Genomic DNA, 21,799 nt, shown 5'->3' with positions numbered 1-21,799 from the left:
GCTAATTGGAGATTTGAGGCTCATATTTTTCTACCCAGATTGGCTTGGAACCCTGATCTTCAAATCTTAGACTCCTGAGTTGTTTCTACTTTTGACAAGCTTCATGTTGCTCTACCAAGAGAAAGAGACAAAAGAATTTAACACTCAATTTGGTAAAGAACAGAGTAGTGCATTACATAAACTTTACATTGCAAAATTCTTTTTTCTATGCATGACAAATTTTCTGAGCCATGTTGGCACTTTCAGAAATTCTTTTCAGTGCAAGCACCAAAACAATATTGCTGTCCCCAAGTTCTTGATAAGCTACTTAATATAGTGCAGAGTTTTTTGAAGTGAAACTTCATTTCTGAATTCCCATTTTCCTTGTGTTTTCCACTGTAAAGCTCTGAATGGATCTATAACACTTTACTGGTACTGTAGTGCTCTTCCGAGGAGCCAGGGACCTTCTGAAACTCCCAGGCTTCATCATAAAGAGGATTAAAATAGATTTATTGTACATAGGAAGTGAATTATGAAGTGCTTTCTGTTAGGCATCATTTTAACAGAGAATCTTTCTTGAAAATTTGGTGTTGGTAAAAAAGAACATTCTCGCCTGAATGAACAAATTATTTTTTGAGCCCAGATTTTCCCATAAACTCAGTCTTCCTTGAAGAGTTATCGATTTACTTCCTGGCTTATGAATCACTAGTAAGCCTAAAAGAATCAAAGGGAAAATTAAAAACATATACTTCAAAGTGAGCAAAGACTCAAATCTTTTTTAATCCTCTTGGATATAAATGTAGTTAGAGAAAGTCCAAAAATAACTATGCAGCCTTATTTAAATAATGTACTTCTTAGAGTAGTCAGAATCCTCCCACAGAGAACAAGCATTATCAATGATAAAGTAAAATATGGGCAATATTTGTACATATCCATGTCCATCATATTTCTGAGAACTTAAGTTTATGTACTAAAATGTTACTCATAAACAGAGAATAAAGTTATTTAATCCCAAGGCTATATTAAGTGCACAGCACAGAAGAATTTTCAGAAACCTTAGGAAATGAAGAAAAAAATAAGCACCTATATGCTTTACTTGAAAAACTTCTATACTTGAATTTTCTTAAATTTTAAAACACAATGGAAAACATGCATCCTTTGTCTTTCTGGGCCTGACTTACTTATAATACTTATAATACATTGGGTGGTATGCAGTTGTGTACAAATATATTAGTTGACAGGAGGTAGATTCAATAGAGAACTCAAATAGTGTAAGAAAGACAAAGTAAAACAAAACAGCAAAATAAAACATCAGGAAACAGGTACTGGAAAGGGGTAGAGTGAGGTTGAGGGGAAAAAGGTGGACAAATGAAGAGGAGAAGTGGGGGCAAATTCAGTTAAGAATCCAATGAATTTCCTACAAAATTAAGAAGAGTGAGGGAAGGGGTGGATAGGAGAAGGATGGATAAAAATATTAAAAGGGGTGACATTGATTTAATTATAGGATATTTATAAACTGCTTTGTTAATTGGCAATTCCTTTGCACAACTACTTAAAATATAATTTTAAAAAATAAAGAACTATAAGTTAATTCTTCTGCTTCATGAATACCTTCTGAAAGCCCTCTCTGATTCAGTGCTTCCATTATCCTCCCAATTATTATTATCATATCATTATTATTATTCTTATATAATTTTATTCTTATATAACTTTCCCTCATAGTACTTAGAATTTTTGTATATATTCTACTTAGTCACTTGATTAATTTCTGTGACTCCCTTTGGGATACAAGGCTCATGAAGCTACTGTTCTCCAAGTATAGTTTAGTTTATGGTAAAACTAATAAAGTTTAAGCTTCAGATATGTATATTTGCCCTATAATTATGTTCAAATTACTTTTATTTTGAGGACTTTCAAATTAATAAGTATTTGGGACCCTGAAATCCGCATTTGCCTTCCTCATAGGCAGATTCACCCTGAGACTACTCTTACCAAATGAATTCCTTATAGAAACCTTTCTCTTAAAGTGATATAAACAAATACAGGCAAGGTAGAAATTTATACTTGGACAAATATCTTTGTGTGGGTTGTCAGTCCTAAAGCTTGAACTCAGAGCCTGGGCCTGATCTTTTTTGCTCAAGGCTAGTGTTTTACCACTTGAGCTCCACTTTTCTTTGGGGGGGGGGTAATTAATTGGAGATAAGAATCTTACAGACTTTTCTGCTTGGGCTTGCTTCAAGTCGTGATCCTCAGATCTCAGACTCCTGAGTAGCTAGGATTATAGGCATGATCCATCACATTGGGCTTTGAGCATATCTTGAGTTGAATCATGGTCCTAATTCTGCTAAGTATAATAGGACAGTATAATTAAACTACATATCAGTTACCAAATTTATGAAACTGTGATAATAGTACCTTAGGATAATAGTACCTTAGGTAGAACTATATATAAAGTATATATGAAGTGTTTATATATATATATATAGCCATTGTTAGTATTATTATTTGACAACATTATATAAATAATAGAGAATATCTTTCTAGAATATAAAATTTCCTTTTCACTAGAAACAGTCAAAAGGGGAATTGAATGACTAGATGAAAACTCTGATGCTTTCCTGAAAGATTTCAAATGACTGTGAACATTCTAGTCTTTTTATGTCAGGGATCTCTTAAATTAAAGGAAACCTCAGAGAATTTCATCCTGAAGGAGATGCTAGTCATCACCTTCTTTCAACCTGAGAATGGATCAAGGTTTTAAGAGTAAAGATGTAGGACAGTATACCATAGAAATCTTACCAAATGCTTTGATCATATAATGGAAATATATTTATATATACTAGTAATATATTTCATGATAGTAATAAATTACATAAAATTAACTATTCATGTGCAAATATATAATAAATAAGTATAACATATTCCTGATATATATGTATATGTGTACATATATATGTATACATGTATATATGCATATTTTACACACACACACACACACACACACACACATATATATATATATATATATATATATATATACCCACATTTATCTTTTTTTAACTTTTTTTAATAATTTATTCAGTAGACCTGCTGGGACCAGGCCAGGTTGGCCCTCCACATGGCTGTTAAAGACCTGGGAAAGAGCTGGGAAAGAGAGCTGTGAAATAGAGAGAGCTGGGAAAGAGAGGTGGGAAAGAAAGCGGTGGAAAAGAGAGAGGTGGGAGAGAGAGCTAGAAAAGAGAGAGCTGGGAAAGAGAGGTGGGAAAGAGAAGAGAGAACTGGGAAAGAGAAGAGAGAGCTGGGAAAGAGATAGCTGGGAAAGAGAGATGGGAAAGACTACACCCACATTTATATATACATTTGTTCAAAAAGATGCATTTTGAAGCTGGGCTCCAGTGGCTCATGACTGTAATCCTAGCTACTCAGCAGGCTCAGATGTGGAAAGTTGCAGTTCAAAGCCAGCCTAAGGCAGAAAAACTATGAAACTCTCATCTCCAAAATAATCAGGAAAATGCCAGGTACCAGCTGTGAGCAAGAAAACTGAGCATGAGCGGCAAGGGTTGAGTTCAAGCCCAGTACTAGCAAACAAACAAGCAAATGGGTTTTGTTAACATTCGGAGACACAATGATTGTTATTATATGAAATAAAAACATGCATAGATTGGGACCAAATTAATGGATAGACTAGCGGTGCTAAAATTTACAAGGCTTCATGCTTCCTTTAAAGCCCTGCTGTCACCAAATTGAAATCCTTAATGGTGCGTGAGCAAGAACTCTACATTTTCATTTTTTTTTACTGGGCCTAGAAAATTATATAGTTAGCGCTAATTTAAACATATATTTAAGTATGAAATGATAAAGAATTTTATTATAATCTGATAATATTTGTACTTTCATTGTGTATATGAATACAAATACATGGACAATTAATGGATAGCATGCTACTCAATCCTTTAACAAGTAAATATTAAGGCAGAATTAGATACTTACTAAGAATGTAATGCATTATTATCTTATTAATTACCATATAAATATATATTATTTTATCAGAAAGAAAGAAAAATCAAAATGCTGTGCCTCCTGAGACAGATATACTAGAGAATTTTGTTTTATTTTAGTTGTGAAGATCAAACTCAGGACCTTAGAAATATTAGGCAAGTATTTTACCACTAGCTATATATATCCCCAGCCTTAAAGTATATCTCTTCTTTGAAAATTCAGAGAGACTCCATGATGTATAGAACTTTCTTTGCAAATGTTAATCCTGAGGCCTCTTATCTTCATTAAGCAGTCACCTCAGCTCTCTAGGTGTTCATTTAGCTAACATACCTTCCATCCATTGTCAGAAAAGCCACTTTCATTATGCATAGTGAAGTGATTTGCCTGTCAAAAGCAATACCAAAGAAACAACTTTTTTTTGTTTCTTTGTACAAATAAAAATTAAGACAAATGGTAGTAAGGTGAGCACTGAGAATGAATTTGTATGTTTTTAGATTTACTTCGGCTAACAAATTAGTTCTTTTTCTTTTTTTTTTTGGGTCTGGTCATGGGGCCTGAACTCTGGGCCTGGGCGATGTCCCTCAGCTCTTCAGCTCAAGGCTAGCGCTCTACCACTTGAGCCACAGCACCACTTCCAGCTGTTTTCTTTTTTGCTTATGTGGTGCTGAGGAATCGAACCCGGGGCCTCAGGCATGCAAGGCAAGCGCTCTACCACTGAGCCACCTTCCCAGCCCCCACAAATTAGTTCTTTACATAGAAACACTTTGATATAAAAAGTGAGCACCAAGAACTTTCATACTTGAAAACTTTAAAAGATAAAATCTAAGCATATGATTACAGTAAGCATTAGAGGCTATGATAGTAAGTGAGGTTTCTTGGTTCTCAATGGGTTTCAAAATATATAGTAAATCAACATTCATTGTGTTCTCAAAGAAAGCATCATGATAGTTCAGTCACTCGCACAGAACTGGGATCATCAAATGTTTGTTTCTGTGTAATGATGGCCCTGGTAAGATAATTGCCAATCTTCATCTTATTCAGAAAGCCCAAGTCTTTATTAAGTTCAATCAACAAATGTAGAGTTTGGGTTCTATATTTGCATCTCTCTGACAAATCTCTAATTAAAAATACAATAATTTAAATATCATATGAAGGCAGTGGATAACAGTTTATGCCTTCTTGTGTCAAAATATTAATATGAAATTAAAGCATCTAGAGTCAGGCCTACCTTTCACAAATATTGATAAAGAACTACCAGCAAAACTGTGAGCAAAATGTTTCTACATTTGTACAGAACCTTGTTGACATCTGATCATTGTGTACACACACACTCAGACCTCTGCATTATTTATGAATTTGAATTCCTAATATTTTGCTGACATTAAAGTACTTTTAATTACTATCCTCTTACTGTAACAAAAAACAGGGAATAAGATGAGTTCTGGGAATCTACAATTAAAACTCAAAGGCAGATTGCATTTTGCATAAGGTATGGAAGCCTCTTGAGATTATTGTTGAACAGATACTTCGTGTATCTCTCACCCCTACCTATGTAAAAAGAGTGTTTATCCACACAATCCTTGTGTTAAGTTCAATTTGCTTTAGTAAATTGTTAGTGTGTATGACAGGAAATGTGAAATGTACATTTATGATGGTAGCTTGAGCTTGATCCCACTTGTATCTTACTATTGCCATAAGAAATAGTTGTCACAGGTAGCAAAGTACATCAGAGACATATGTAGAAGGTTTGGACTAACTGCATTTGGGACCCATTTGCAGCCAAGCGCAAACAAACTCAATGAAGATCACAAAATACTACCCAACAACAGCAAATTGTATGAAAAAAAATCATAAATCTACACAACTATTTTGAAAGTCTTAAAAATCAATGTTAGTTCAATATCTGTTCAGTGTACATGAGGCTCATTGCTAGAATTAAACTGAGACTTATAATAATATAAAACTACTTGAAAATAAAAGTCTATACAACTTTGATTTATGTAAAATTATTAGCATCGATATTAAAATATATCTAAATTTGTCCTATAATGGATCATTCCATGTGTCAACTTGCCTAGGTAAAGGAATAATCAGATAGGTGGTAAAACATTATTTCTAGGTATACAGATAATTCGAGAAGTGACTAGAATTTGCATTAGCATATTGAGTAAAAATAATTTCCCTGATCAATGTGGGTAGGTAATATCTAATCTACCAAAGGCTCAAATATAAAAGACAGAGGAAGGGAAAGTTTGTTTTCTTCTTCTACTTGCTGTAAGATATCCATTTTCTCTTTATCTCATACATCAGAACTCCTAGATCCTTAGTCTCCAGAGTAAGGTCTAAATTAAACTTGTACCATCAACAATCTATACGTTGCCCATCCTTAGGCTTTCAGTACTAGCCTACATTACACCACTGCTTTCCTGCTTCTTCTTTCTGCAGTCATGAAGTCACAGGACAACAAGATCACTTTCTTTCTTTCTTTCTTTCTTTCTTTCTTTCTTTCTTTCTTTCTTTCTTTCTTTCTTTCTTTCTTTCTTTCTTTCTGTCTGTCTGTCTGTCTGTCTTTCTGTCTGTCTGTCTTACTTTCTTTCTTTCTGTCTTTCTTTTTCTTTCTTCCTTTCTTCCTTTCTTTTCTTTCTCCCTCCCTCCCTTCCCTTCCTTTCCTTCCTTCCTCCCTCCCTCCCTTCCTTTCTTCCTTCCTTCCTTCCTTCCTTCCTTCCTTCCTTCCTTCCTTCCTTCCTTCTTTCCTTCCTCCTCCTTCCTTCCTTCCTTCCTTCCTTTCCTTCCTTCCTTCCTTCCTTCCTTCCTTCCTTCCTCTTCCTTCCTTCCTTCCTTCCTTCCTTCCTTCCTTCCTTCCTTCCTTCCTTCCTTCCTTCCTTCCTCTTCCTTCCTTCCTTCCTTCCTTCCTTCCTTCCTTCCTTCCTTCCTTCCTTCCTTCCTTCCTCTTCCTTCCTTCCTTCCTTCTTTCCTCTCTCTCTCTCCCTCTCTCTCCCTTGCCCCTTTCTCACTTTCATTTTTATTTTTGTTTTGCTCATGCTAGAGCTCGAACTCTGAGGCTGAATACTGTTCCTGAGTTTTTGTGCTCAAGGCTACCACTCTATCACTACCACTTGAACCACAGCTCCACTTCCAACTTTCAGTGGTTAATTGGAGGTAATATTCTCATGGATTTTCCTGCTTTGGCTGGCTTTAAAGCAAAATTCTCAGATCTCAGTTTCCTGAGTAGCTAGGATTACAAGAGTGAGCCACCTGGGCCTGGCTTATCATGTCTTCCATATTCTCTCCTCCTCCTCCTCTCTTATTGATTATGTTTGTATGGAGAATGCTCATAATATTATTAACTACGTGTTTAATCTCAATATCCAACAGATATTTACCAATGCTTATTTGCTAACTGTTCAATAGCCCAACAGGCACATAAAGGAAAATTCTTCTGGGAGCTTGGTAACACATTTTCCACCTCTATTTTACAAACTATATATCATATTCTTCCTCCGTTTTTGAGCTAATTCTAGGGATTATACTCATGGCCTCTTGCTTTCTCTCTCTTTTATTTTTTTATTTTAATTTTAAAATTATCTTTCGTACTTTTTTCTTGTAAGAATTCTGTATGGAGGAGTTACAGTTACATGAGCAAGGTAATGGGTACATTTCCTATTGAGCATTGTTGCCTCCTCCTTTGTTTTTCCCTTACCATCCCTTCCCTCCCACCTCCACAACTACCCCCCCACCGAAGTTATAAAGTTCGTTTTCAACATAGTGTTTTGTACATCTCATTGTTACAGTGGGTGAACCTGTATCCTTATTTAAGCATTTTGTTTTTTCCCTTCCCTTCCCTGAATTAGAGAAGTGTATATACAAGATGTAGGGCACCAACATCAAATACAGTGAAAACAGGGGTTCTATCATGGGGGAGGAACATACAAAGCAACAACAAAAAATCACATGGTACATGATAAATACATTAGAAACAATAGCAAGCAAGGAAAAACACTTGTGTCCCTATCTTGGGGTTCATTTTGCTTAACATCATCTTATATGATCCTATGTACATAGCTTTTGGCCTTTTCTGCTTTTCTCAGACATACTAGTTATTGCAATAAGGGAAAACATGGGACCTATGTTTCTTTGTGCCTGGCTTACTTCACTTAATATAATTTTTTCCAAATCTTTTCACTTCCTAACAAATGGGGCAATGCCATTTTTCTGATGGAGCCACAGAATTCCATTGTGTGTGTGTGTGTGTGTGTGTGTGTGTGTGTGTGTGTGTGTGTGTGTGTGTGTGTGTGTGTGTGTGTGTGTATGCCACATTTTCTTGATCCATTCATCTATTGAGGGGCATCTGGGTTGGTTCCATATATTAGCTATGGTAAATAATGCTGTGATAAACATAGTTGTGCTGGTAGCTTTAGTATGGCCTTGTTTGTGATCATTTAGGTAAATGCCCAAAAGTGGGATTGCTGGGTCATAGGGGAGCTCTATGTGGAGTCTTTTGAGGAACCTCCATACTACTTTCCAAAGTGGTTGAACAAATTTACACTCCCACCAACAATGCAGTAGGGTTCCCTTCTGTCCACATCCCCTCCAGCATCTGTTGTTATTAGAGAGTTCTTGATTATAGCCATTCTAACTGGGGTGAGGTGGGATCTCAATGTTGTTTTGATTTTCATTTCTTTTATGGCTAGGGAGGTTGAGCATTTATTTCTTCATATGTCTATTGGCCATCCTTCTTTCCTCTTCAGAGAAGTTTCTCTGTAAATCTTTAGCTCACTTATTTATTGGGCAGTTGTTTCTTTGAGGATTTGTTGTTGGGGGATTTAATTTTTGGAGTTCCAAGTATATTTTAGATATGAGATGATTTCGGCTGAATCCCTCTTTGATGTTCTTAGCCCAGTAATTCATAGTGGTTTGATGTTGAATTAGATTGTAACTCATATCTTGCTGTCTCTTGACTTTTTAAAATTCATATCTGGTACTCTACCTGTTCAGTAATGCCTCCATTTCTGGCCCTTTACTGGTTAATTGGAGGGAAGATCCTGACGGTTTTGTCTGCCTGGGCTGGCTCCAAACTGTATTCCTCAGATCTCCGCCTCCTGAGTAGCTAGGATTTCAGTTGTGAGGCACCTGCACTAGGATTCATTATGTTATCATCATCTCCTTGCCCAGGGCATAGCCAAATTACATGACAAAAAATCAACATGAATCATTTTATTTTCTATTCAGGGAAATGTTAAAAGGTGAGCAAAATATATGGAGCTAAACTGTTTTTCAAAGTACACAGATTAAGATTGTGTTCACTATATATAGGAATAAATCTGACCTTGAGAGTTTCATCCAACTTAAATAAAATGGTCAATTTTCTACCACAAAGAAACAATAGAAATTGGGCTGGGAAAGTGGCTCAGTAGTAGAGCGCTTGCCTTGCATGCATGAGGCCCTGGGTTCAATTCCTCAGCACCACATAAGCAAAAAGAAAAAAAGCTGAAAAGTGGCGCTGTGGCTCAAGTGGTAGAGCGCAAGCCTTGAGCTGAAGAGCTGAAGGACAGTGCCCAGGCCGAGGTCAAGCCCCATGACTGGACCCCCCCCCCCAAAATAGAATTTCTCAGAAGTATATCTATGAAGATAAGACTATATATATATAGGGCTTTTCCAACTGAATGCTTATGATGATCATGAAAAACATCCTTACAAAACATATCACATTATTTTCATTAGAATGGCTATAATGCTTAATTTATAATTGGTCTTGATTTTAACCATTATTTTATAATTAAAATGAATGATCATGAAAAATTCTTAAACAGAAAGCACTAAAGACAGTTGAGTAAAATATATGAAATTAAAAGTTGAACAGATATCACTAAGGACTCTACTTTTGACATCCTACTTCTCTAACTCATGTTCAGTAAGTTTTAAACTACATGGATAAATAAAAACTTCTTATCTTTATTAGACTAAATTTTTTGTTGCTATAATCCAGTTAATGAGACCCACACCACAGACTAAGTAGGGAAATACATATAACACACTTCCATGCATATTACATTTTCTACTTCTTTTTTATTATTTTGGGTCCGGTCGTGGGGCCTGAACTCTGGGCCTGGGCGCTGTCCCTCAGCTCTTCAGCTCAAGGCTAGCGCTCCACCACTTGAGCCACAGCACCACTTCCGGCTTTTTTCTTTTTGCTTATGTGGTGCTGAGGAATTGAACCCAGGGCCTCAGGCATGCAAGGCAAGCGCTCCACCACTGAGCCAACTTCCCAGCCCACATTTTCTACTTCTTTTCCTTCATATTCAGTTATCCCAATGACAGGCAGATATTTTCAGAATAAAATGAGTATAGCTGTGGGCACTCTTCCATAATTGAGTCACACTGTAGTTCTATAAAGTAGTCTGCAACACTAGGCCAATTGAAATATTCTTTCTTAGGACTCATTTTGTCTTATGGCAGTTACTAACATGTCTCCCCATTTTCTCTTACTTGCCTCATGAGTGTGTAAATATAGAACCAGGAAGTACTAAACCACTGTAAGTATAAATATAAAATAAACAAATAGCAAATTAAAACATTTTATATGATTTGATTTTAAAAGCCCTGAATATCATAGTATTGATTCAGTTTCAAATAATACTTTGAGTTAATTGAAATTTACCTTGCTTGGTAGAAGTCACTTATATTTTAAAAATTTGTTTGAAGTTTTCTATTTATACTTCATAATTCATATTACAAATATAGGTGCAACTTAATTTAATGTCTCTCTTTGGTCAATTGCCATTATCTACTTCCCCTTAAATTTCTGTATTTTTTTTCCTTTTTCATCTCATGAAAATTCTAGCAACTATCTACTCACAACTATTATTATTATTATTATTATTATTATTATTATTATTATTATTATTTACAGGTACTATTATATTTGTTTGGAAAATTATTCCTTTCCAAGCAAATCAATGCCTCTCACTTGAAAGTTTCTTTCATATTACAGATGTTTCTTCCAGGATATAATGATTTTGTTTGTAGTAAATACTAGTGCTATAGTTTGAATATTAAGTGTTCCCCCTGCCCCCAAACTGGTGTTTTGAAGGCTTCCATCTTTGATACAATAGTATTCAAAGGTAAGGAAAATGGAGAGGTGACTAGTTCATGACAGTACAATATGCTATAACATATAAAGTTATAGCACATGTAACATAACAGTGAGTTAAATTAACAAATAAGGAAATGGGTTGTATCCAAGAAATGTAAAATTCATTTCACATTAGAAAACTTATGAATTAGGAAGTGGCGCTGTAGCTCAAGTGGTAGAGCGCTCGCCTTGAGCTGAAGAGCTGAGGGACAACGCCCAGGCCCAGAGTTCAAGCCCCACGACCGACAAAAAAAAAAAAAGTTTTAAAAAAAAAAAAAGAAAACTTATGAATTAGAGTTTGCTATGTTACTGGAGAAGACAAAACATTTAATCACTTACATGTAAGGGGACCACATGATTTTTTTTGTTGCTTTGTATGTCCCTCCCCCACGGTATAACCCATATTCACTGTATCTGATGTTGGTATAATTTGTGGAGGGGAAGGGAAAAAACAAATTGTTTAAACAGGGATACAGGTTGACCCATTGCAAGCTATGTTGGAAAACAAATTAAAAATTCCAAAAAGATTGTAACACAAATAATTCAAATATATAATGAACTTCAAAATCAGTTGTAGAGAATTAGTATAATAAAATTAGAAATCTAGCCATACAAAATAAATAAATACAATACATCATGGAAAATATATATCATTCTCAATAGTAGCAATTAATGGCATTCTTTTTATTAGTAAAAAAATTTATAATTTGTATTGAACACCTAAAATTCTCAATAGCTCAATCCATATTGAGCAAAAAGAACAAAAAGGAGACATCACCTTGCCTATTAAAAACTACAAAGACATAGTAAACATAGATATAATATAGCTATAGCACAATGTATCAGAACAGAAAACCTAGAAGAACATTTATACATCTACAGCCAATTAATTAAGGTGGTAAGAACATACTTTGGAGGAAGGAAAGTCTTTTCAGTAAATGCTGCTGGGAAATCTGGATATTCTCATGCAGAAGAATGAATCTAGACTGCCATCTCCTCCATAAAAGTCACCTCAAAATGGATCCATGACTTAAATGCAAGATCTAAATCTATGAAACCTCTGGAAAACACAAAGAGAATGCTTTAGAACATCAGAATGAATAAAGAATTTGTGGGAAGATAGTATCTCAAAAGTACAGAAAACAAAGTAAAAATAGACAAATGGATTACATCAAACTGAAACACTTCTGCTCAGCAAAGGAACTAATCAAAAGACTGAAGATATAAACTTTGCATATTGTTCTTTGGAGTATAAAATTGTATTACAGACAACAGTACAAAGGTTGCTTGAGAATTTAAAACTAGAACACTTAAATGAACTAGGATCCACTTCCAAGTACATATTGGAAAGAAAGAAAATCAGGATCTCAAAGAGACATCTTCAGTAAAACTCACAATAGCTAAAGAATGCAAACAACTTAAGCATGGTAATAAGTAGATAAAGCAAATGTGGTACATATACACAAGAGAATTATTTTTAGCTACACAAACAATTAAATCCAATCATTTGCAAAAAGAAATCCATACATGGAACTAGAGATCATTGTGGTAAATAAAATAAGCTAGGCAAAGGAAAACAATTATTACATGATCCCATCCACATGTGGAATATTTATTTTAAAATAATGATATCATGGAAATTGAGAATAGAACAGCAGTTACTGGAGGATGGGAAGAGCAAGAGGGAGGGATGGAAGGGAAATGATTTGTATTGTCATATTTAGGTAGGAATAAGAAATTCTATATAGTATATACTTCAAAGAGCTAAGTTTTGAATGCTTCATCATGAAGAAACAATTAGTATATGGGGAAATAAATATGTGTATACTGATTTAACTAAAACAATGCATACATCAAATCATCACATAGTACCGAAGGTATATATATATATGGGGGGGGGGTCGGTCGTGGGGCTTAAACTCTGGGCCTAGGTGCTGTCCCTCAGCTCTTCAGCTCAAGGAGAGCGCTCTACCACTTGAGCTACAGCGCCACTTCCGGTTTTCTGGTGGTTTATTGGAGATAGGAGTCTCACGGTCTCTCCTGCATGGGCTGGCTTTGAACCGCGATCCTCAGATCTCAGCCTCCTGAGTAGCAAGGATTACAGGCATGAGCCACCAGCGCCCGGCTGGTATATTTTCATTTTTTATGTACCAGTCAAAAATAGCTTAAACAAGAGCGACATTCAAAATACCTCTATGAAGAGAATTAAATACATAATATTTATCAAAGCAAATATAAAAATACACTAATAGACTTAGTAAAGATTTTCTTAAATAAAAATATTTATTCATGATGAATAAAATATTGTATATATATATATATATCAACTTATCTTGAATTATTTATAGAGTTAATACCCTTTTGATGTGGTTAGCCTTCAGTCATAAAGCTCTGCCCATGCTGTCAGTTTCAAGAAGTTCTGGGCATAACTGCTATGCTTAGGCTCTACCTTTTTATAACTCAGGATTTTCGGGCAACGAAACTGGTTTGAGAATTCCACTGACTAACCTCAAAAGAAAAAGCCTTGGCCCTCAAGCTAAGTGAATGAAAGAATACATGAGAATTTTCTGTGAAACCCCTTCCTCCAAATGAGCAAATGATTGGAAGCCCCGCCCCCAGGGAGGATTGGTAGCCCCTCCCCTATGATTATGTTCCAATGGACCAGTTGCCGGAGCAACTATAAGACCCTCCCCATCCCCAACTTCCTCTTCAACGACTTCCTGCTTCTGGTTGGCCAGTTTCCCAGTTTCCTGGTTTTCCGGTTTTCCATTTTCCCCATTAAGCCTACACTTGAAAGGTGTGCTGCTGCTGAGGAAAACTCATAGGAACCAGAATGTACCAAGGTATCTGGAGTATTCTCCCTTCCTCATCAGAGGCAGCCTCATGAGACCCACTCTATTCTTCCCAACCGTTAGGCCTAACACTGCAAACTTCTTTTTTTGGAAATCGGGGCTGGAAAAGAATAGTATGAAAGAAGTGACCTTTTGCTAACAGAAGGAAGAGTCATAGGACTGATCAGAAATAACTTGAGTTAAACCTGAGATGACAAGGTCCAATAAAATATACATGCCTGTCTTTTCCTAAAACAGTATTGTCAAGGTAACCAAGAGTGCAAGGTAACTATTTGGGGTTGGAGGCTGGCTTAGTTGGTAGAGTGCTAATCAATAAGTGAAATCAGCAGGTACCAAGTTCGAGTCCTGGCCTGGGGGAAAAAAAGAAAGAGCCTGGCGGCAGTGGCTCACGCTGTAATCCTAGCTACTCAGGAGGCTGAAATCTGATGTTCAAAGCCAGCCTGGGCAAGAAGGTCCATGAGACTCTTATCTCCAATTAACAAATAGAAAACCAGAAGTGGCACTGTGGCTCAAGTGGTAGAGTGCTCGCCTTGAGCTGAAGAGCTCAAGGACAGCGCCCAGGCCCAGAGTTCAAGCCCCACAACCAAAAAAAAAAAAAAAAGGAAAAAAAAGAGAATCGGCCATTACTCTTGTTGTTAAGGAAAACACTCTATACTGAGGCTGCTCACAAAGCTCATCTTCTCTGTCTCTTCTAGGTTGACCACTTCTCCAGCCCAACTCCTACTGTTCCTCCTACGGTCATCATGCCTAGAGGTCAAAGGAGTAAGCAGCGTTCCCGTGGGAAACGCCGCAATATCCCGGTTGAAAATGGCAGTCCGATGGATAATGAGACTACTACAATAGAGACAGAAGAGGATCCTTTTGCTGCATCTTCCCCTGTTGAGAATCAACCTGAGAGTGTTTCTACTGATGACATACCAAGCTCTTCTGAGGTGCCAGAGGCAGCTGCAGCTGTTACTGATACTGCTGAAGACATTTCAAATAACGATGCCGAAGAAGGGGCCCAAAGCCAAGAAGATATGACTCCAGATCTCTCAAGAATCACTGATAGCTGGCGCAGAGATCCTTTAAACAGAATGGTGGTTTTACTGGTGCAGTTTCTGATCGACAAGTATCAAAACAAGGAAACGATCATGAAGTCCGAGATGCTCAAGCTTGTTATCAAAAAGCACAAGCCTCAGTTCAATGAAATCCTCAAGAGAGCCTCAGAGCACATGGAGCTGGCTTTTGGTGTCGATTTGAAGGAAGTGGATCCCGTGAGGCACTGCTACACGCTTGTCAACAAGTTAGATCATTCCATTGATGGGCCAATGAGTGAAGAAGACAACATACCCAAGACGGGCCTCCTAATGATTGTGCTTGGTCTGATCTTCATGAATGAGAATTATGCCCCAGAAGAAGAGGTCTGGGAAGTGCTGAATCTGATGGGTGTATATGCTAACAGAAGACACTTCATCTATGGGAACCCCAAAAAAGTTCTCACTCAAGATTTGGTGGAGCTGCAATACCTGAAGTACCAGCAAGTACCCAATAGTGATCCTCCACGGTATGAATTCACTTGGGGTCCGAGATCCCTAGCTGAAGTCAGCAAAATGAAAATCCTGGAGTTTTTGGCTAAGATCCACGATTCTAGTCCCAGCGCCTTCCCATACTGGTATGAAGAAGCTTTGAAAGATGAGGAAGAACGAGCTCAAGCTAGAATTGCAGCCAGGGCTCGCAACACTGCTGTGATGACAAGAGCAGATTCCAAAGCCTCTTCTAGCAGTTTCTCCCAGACTAAATAAAATCTGAGGAAGATTCTTCATGTTTTCATTGCTAAGGTCTGTCAGTTCTTCATAGGGGAGGGTCACTGTGGGGCCTGAAGGGAAAAATGCATATTATCTTTGTATTTCTATTATATATTGCTAACTTGTAGTTACCTTTTTCCCTTTTTTTTCCAGGTTATCTTTCAAAGATTGAAGTCTCAAGATCATTTTCTTCGTGGGCAAAATGTGCAAGTGGTTATTCTAAATGGAATGGATCTGGGGAGAAAGTGTTAACTTTAGGTTTCTAATATACATTCATAATTTTGATTAATATTTTCCTGTTTTGTATTATCTTTGAAATAGTTTGCTCAATACATTTCAATAAGTCTAAAATTAGTAAGAAATATATTTGCACACATATTACTGCTTAATAGTTTTAAGAGTAAGAACTTTATTAACATGTTTGTTATCTTTATTATTTTGTAGGACAGTAGTAAGCCATTTATATTTAGTGAATATTGATGAGGAAACATGGATATGATATAAGCATTCCTTGAAAGTGGGAAAAATTTGGCAGCAACTTTGGAGATCAAGAGAGGGGGAAGTATACAATTTCGTTTCTTGGTTTACTGTATTCATTTTTTTCTTTAAGAGTAAAAGATACTAACTAGATTCATTAGCTTACTAAGTAAAATATACAACAATAAAGCATTTATAAACAAAATTTTGTGTTCAATGGCTTATTCGTTTTCCAAATTAGCATCTGGTCTTTAAAAGTCATCATTTGAAAAGAAGAAAGTAAGATACAAGACAGTCACCTCCTGCTTAGAATTTTAGAATAAATAATAAACATATAATAAAGATAGTTAAAGACCTTCAAAGACCTATAGGACAAGTAATAAAAAGGAAGTAGGAAGGGATTTGGGAAAAGTAAAGGCAAGTGTGCCCAGCTAAAAACAGATGAAAATTCAGTGAAGACATCCTTTGCAGTTTTTCAGAAATTACAAGTCTCCAAGTTAACTTTTTTAAATTTTTATTATTTTTTATTGTGAAAATACTACAGAGGGGCTACAATTACATGGGCAAGATAATGAGTACATTTCTTATCAAGCATTGTAGCCTCCTCCTTTGTTTCCCCTTCCCATCCCTTCCCATCCTCCCCTCAGACCCCCCCCCCACCCAATCCTCCCCGTCCCCCCCACCAAAGTTGTAAAGTTCGTTTTCCACATAACGACTTGTACTTCTCATTGTTGCAATGGGTCCACCTGTATCTCTAAATGACTTGTTTTACCCCTTCCCCTCCACAAATTATACAGACATCAAATACAGTAAAAGCACGGGTTATACTGTGGGGGAGGGACATGCAAAGCAACAAAGAAATTATCATATAAATGCGTTAGAAACAACCGCATGAAAGAAAAAAAAAACATTTGAATACATATCTTAGGGGTCATTTCCCTAACATCACCTTATCTGACCTTTTCTGCTTGACTCAGACATATACTAGATATTGCAAATAAGGGAAACCATAGAACCTATGTTTCTTTGGGCCTGGCTTACTTCACTTAATATAATTTTTTCCAAGCCTTTCCATTTCCTAACAAATGGGGCAATGTCATTCTTTCTGATGGAGGCATAGAATTCCATTGTGTATATATACCACATTTTCTTGATCTATTCATCTACTGAGGGGCATCTGGGTTGGTTCCATATCTTAGCTATAGTAAATAATGCTGCAATAAACATAGTTTTGATTTACATATTGTTTTCCTCTTCTTATTCCATAAACAATGCAGCATAATCAAACTGTTGACATATCACTCACAATTAGGCTTAAGTAATTTGGAGATGAAGTATTTCATGAGATGGTGCACAGATTACATGCAAATACCATACTATTTTGTTTAAGGGACATGAGTGAGTTTTGCTATCCTAAGTAGGTGTTGGCACCAATCATCAAGAATACTGAAGGATGACTACCTTTAAGCTAGGAAGTGATCTAAATGAAGTCATAAGATACTCAAGGATTGTCTTCAAATGACAGGTATGAAAGGGCAAAATCTTGCCTTAAAGAATTACTTTGGTAGCTGGGCACTGGTGGCTTATATCTGAACTACTAAGACTAAGGACCAAGGTTCTAGGCCAGACTTGGGAAAGTCTGTATGACTTTTACCCCCATATAGTCAGCACAAAGTCAAAAGTAGAAATGTGGCTCAAATGGTAAAGTACCAGCCTTGAGCAAAAAAGTCAAGCAAGAGTATGAGGCAGACTTATTTTGATGACCTCAATAAACTAGAGGAAAGCCTTCTCCTAGAGCAGAAATGCATAATGTCCTAAGCTCTTTTCCATATCCAGTTGAACACATTAACCAACTAGGGGTTTTATGCATAATATCTTCCAGGAATTTCTGAGAAATAAGGGTAAAATTCACTTGAAGTTAGTATGTGCAGAAACTGTTGTCCTGGCTCTCTGACAGAGCTAGATCACAATGCTTTAAAGGTGCATTTAAACTAAGTTAATATGAGTGTAAAGCACTCTATTTAACAATGATTAAATGAATGAAAATAGAGGTAGAAAAGTATCTGGGAGGGACACTGGTCCTTGATATAGATTCTAGAAATCTAAGTTGCATTGAGCTGAGGAAGATTTTGTCAAATTTCAAATTCATTTGGCCTCAAGTGAAGGAGGTTTTTTTTTTTTTTAATTGTATTTTATTTTATTTGAGAACATACTGTACAGAGGGGCTACAATTACATGGGCAGGATAATGCATACATTTCTTACCAAGCATTGCAGCCTCCTCCTTTGTTTACCCAATTGGGTGAAGGAGGTTTTATATGTATTTACTAAGTATTATTATAGGAAAATTTGATATTGTCTTAGAAAGCTATCTATAGCCAAGTGCCAGGGACTTACTCTGTAATCCTAGCTTCTCAGGAGGCTGATAACTGAGGATCACAGTTCGAAGCCAGCCAGGGCAGGAAAGTCTGTGAGACTTATTTCCAATTAACCAGAAGTGAAGCTGTAGCTCAAATGGCAAAACACTGGCCTTGAGCACAAAAGCTCGGGGATAGTGCCCAGGCCTTAAATTTAAGCCCTGAGACTGGTACCATAAAAATAAAAGGAGAGAGTATGAGAGAGAGAGAGAGAGAGAGAGAGAGAGAGAGAGAGAGAGAGAGAGAGAGAGAGAGAGAGAGAGAGAGAGAGAGAGAGAGAGAGAGAGAGAGAGAGAGAGAGAGAGAGAGAGAGAGAGAGAGAAGCAAGCAAGCAAGCAAGCAAGCAAACAAGCTACCTGTTCTGAGGGGTAAGGGGGAAAGTAAATGCTTCCATAAGGGAAGGAGGTATTATCTATATATGATTCATTCATTAAAGATAAAGTTTTCCACTCTGTCAAGTGCTTCATATTCACTGTCTATATTCTAGTAGTCCTAAAAAATCGGGTTTATCAGACATAATTTTCAGAACTTTCTTAAATTTACATGACTAATAAGTGACAGAGTTTGGGGAAAGACCTCTTGACATTTTCTGGAGCTCACACCTCTACATGCTTCCTAACTAGAAGATCTTTTGTCTCTTAATTCACTATTTTTCTCACTAATCCAAAATGTACTACAGACAATTGAAAAGACTATCCAGCAAAAGTACTAAAATTAAGGGAAGGTGAGTTTGAGAATAAAGTCCATAATAAGGAATTCCTATGAGCATCATTTTCCAAGGATCCTTCTGTTATTAGTCTCAGGTTATCTTGTGAGTAGATTTTGCCCAAATGCTGCAGGTATATGAATCAAATACCAACTGTTTCTCATAATATAGATCCTTTTTCCTGGACATTTTTCAATGTGCCTTCAAGTCCAAACTGAATCCTCATCTGCTAATCAGCAGCACTTCATGGCTTCCTCTAAAGACTGTACCCTTACTTTCTATAATACCAATGTTTCCAGATAAACCTGCCTACCCATAGACATAGAATGTTCCACCGTTTACCAGGGTCTTTTTGTGGGACCACTGACATTGAATTTAGGTATCCAGTTACCTGAAACCCTTTACCATCCTATATCTCTACAACAGGTTCAAAATGAATTCTAAGTAAATTGATGATTTAAGTCTGATTTGGTTCTTAACATATATTGGTTCTTAACATATAACTGAAGTTCAAGACAGAATTTGTAAACAACTCATATGTCAGGAAGATTTCAAAGGTGTATGTTATATAAGTAATATACCTGAACAAATAGACAGATAGATGAACTTAGAGTATCAAAAATCAAGCCTCAAGCATTGTTGCCTCCCCCCTGTATGGTATTTTCACACACACAAAAAAAAAGCTTGAAGGAGAGCTGGGGCTCAAGGAGTAGTCAGCTTTGAGCAACAAAGCTAAGGGAGAGCATGAAGCCCTGAGTTGGAGCCCTAGTACCAGGAGGGGAGGGGAGGGGAGAAGAGAGGAGGGGAGAAGAAAACTTCCACTGCTCTCTAGGGATGTTGTATTTAATAAACACATGCATGGAGCAAAAATAAATTCAAGCCTCTATCATAACCTGGAGATGAAAAAAGGCATGAAAATCACTGGAAAGAAACATTTCCTGAGGATGAATTCTTCAAACAAGTTCATAATATGATTTTTTTCTTTTGCTATTAGTGTTTGAACTTAGGGATTTGCCATTGCTAAGCAGGCACTCTACTACTTGAGCCATGCTTTTGCTCTGTTTCGTGCTTTTCCCCCACTATCAGGGTAAGAACTCAGGTGGTCTCACTTGCTTTGCTTTCTTGCTCAGCTGATGTTCTACCTATTGAGGCATATCTCTAGTCTTGCCTTTTGCTGGTTACAGATGTGACTCTCATGACTTTTATGTCTTGTGCTGGCTTTAGACCTCAACTCTCCAGGAAGGACTAAAAGCATGAGTTACCAGTTCCTAGCTTGCTCTGGTTAGTATTGAGATAAGGTCTCAATTTTTTTCTGGACTAGCATAAATGGCAATTATATGTTCATGTTCAATGAAGCACTGCTCACAATAAATACTCAAGCTATGGGAATAGACCAGATACCCTAGAACTAATGCATGTATCAAGAAAATGTGGTAATAAACATAATGGAATATTATCCAGCCACAGAGAAGAATGAAATTGTTATTTGTAAGGAAATGGGAATTGGATGGAACTGGAGACTATCATGTTACAAGAGTAATTCAGATTCACACACTTTCTCTCACATGTGGACGCTAGACCTACAAGATAAACATACACAGAAGCACACACAGGATTGAATATATGTACACACATACATACATAGATGTAAATAGAACATTTTTGTAATTGTGGGACAATCTGAGAGGATTGAGGGAAAGAGAATTTTACAAAGGTAACAATATTGAAATATATGCCATCTATGAATGAAGATAGAAAAATGGAACCTGCTACTGGGTATAGACAGTAGTATGCATGAGTAAAGTGAGAGTAAATGAGGGAACCAATCTGATTAATCTGTATTTGTAAAAGACCATAATAAAACTCTTTTGGGCAATTAGCATACAATAAAAAACAAACAGGAATATAAGATAGGTCCTATCTGGGATAGGATACTCCTGGGAGAGGAAAGGAAAATGGGAAAGGTGAAGAAGAGTGAATATGGCCCAAATATTTTCTGTACAAGTATGAAAATGAAATAATTAAGCTTGCTGAAATTTTAAGATTGGAAGGGATAAGGAAGCATGATGGAGCAGATAAATGATCAGGAATATTTTGTGCCTATATGGAAATGTGAATTTCCCTTATACATCCAATTGATACTAATAAAACCTAGAAAAACAAACCCTAACCATACAACACAAAAAGACCAGTGATATCATTCCTAGTTCCTTCTAAACTCTGTATGAAGAGTGAGACTAGTATTTTTGCCAAGGACAGTACATATTCTAGGGATATACCGAACTGCTTCTACCTATAATAACTCAGATAATTTCTTCACTTTGTGGTTGAAGGTAATTGTCAACATTCTAAGTAATGGAAGATTGGTATGAAACTGGAAGTAGAAATTCTTGCTTTATGTAGTAACTTGAACATTTTCCTTCTTTACATCCTTTCTTTCTTGCTTCCTGC

At 36.6% G+C, this 21,799-nt stretch overlaps 1 protein-coding gene across 1 annotated transcript in view; it reads left to right on the top strand.

Moving 5' to 3' along the window:
* Window positions 1–16,394, top strand: part of LOC138839699 (melanoma-associated antigen B18-like) — a 62,928-nt gene extending 46,534 nt beyond the window's left edge. The window contains exons 2-3 of the mRNA XM_070039275.1: window positions 14,658–15,782; window positions 15,903–16,394. Coding sequence (XP_069895376.1) covers window positions 14,706–15,746 — 1,041 coding nt within the window. The 5' untranslated portion in view covers window positions 14,658–14,705 and the 3' untranslated portion in view covers window positions 15,747–15,782; window positions 15,903–16,394. The remainder of the gene's footprint in view (window positions 1–14,657; window positions 15,783–15,902) is intronic.
* Window positions 16,395–21,799: the final 5,405 nt, after the last annotated feature.

Source organism: Dipodomys merriami, unplaced genomic scaffold, assembly GCF_024711535.1.
Source record: "Dipodomys merriami isolate MVZ:Mamm:240054 unplaced genomic scaffold, mDipMer1.0.p SCAF_3, whole genome shotgun sequence".
Lineage (NCBI taxonomy): Eukaryota > Metazoa > Chordata > Mammalia > Rodentia > Heteromyidae > Dipodomys > Dipodomys merriami.
Note: the sequence above shows the minus strand (reverse complement) of the source record. Positions and strands in the feature narration are given on the sequence as shown.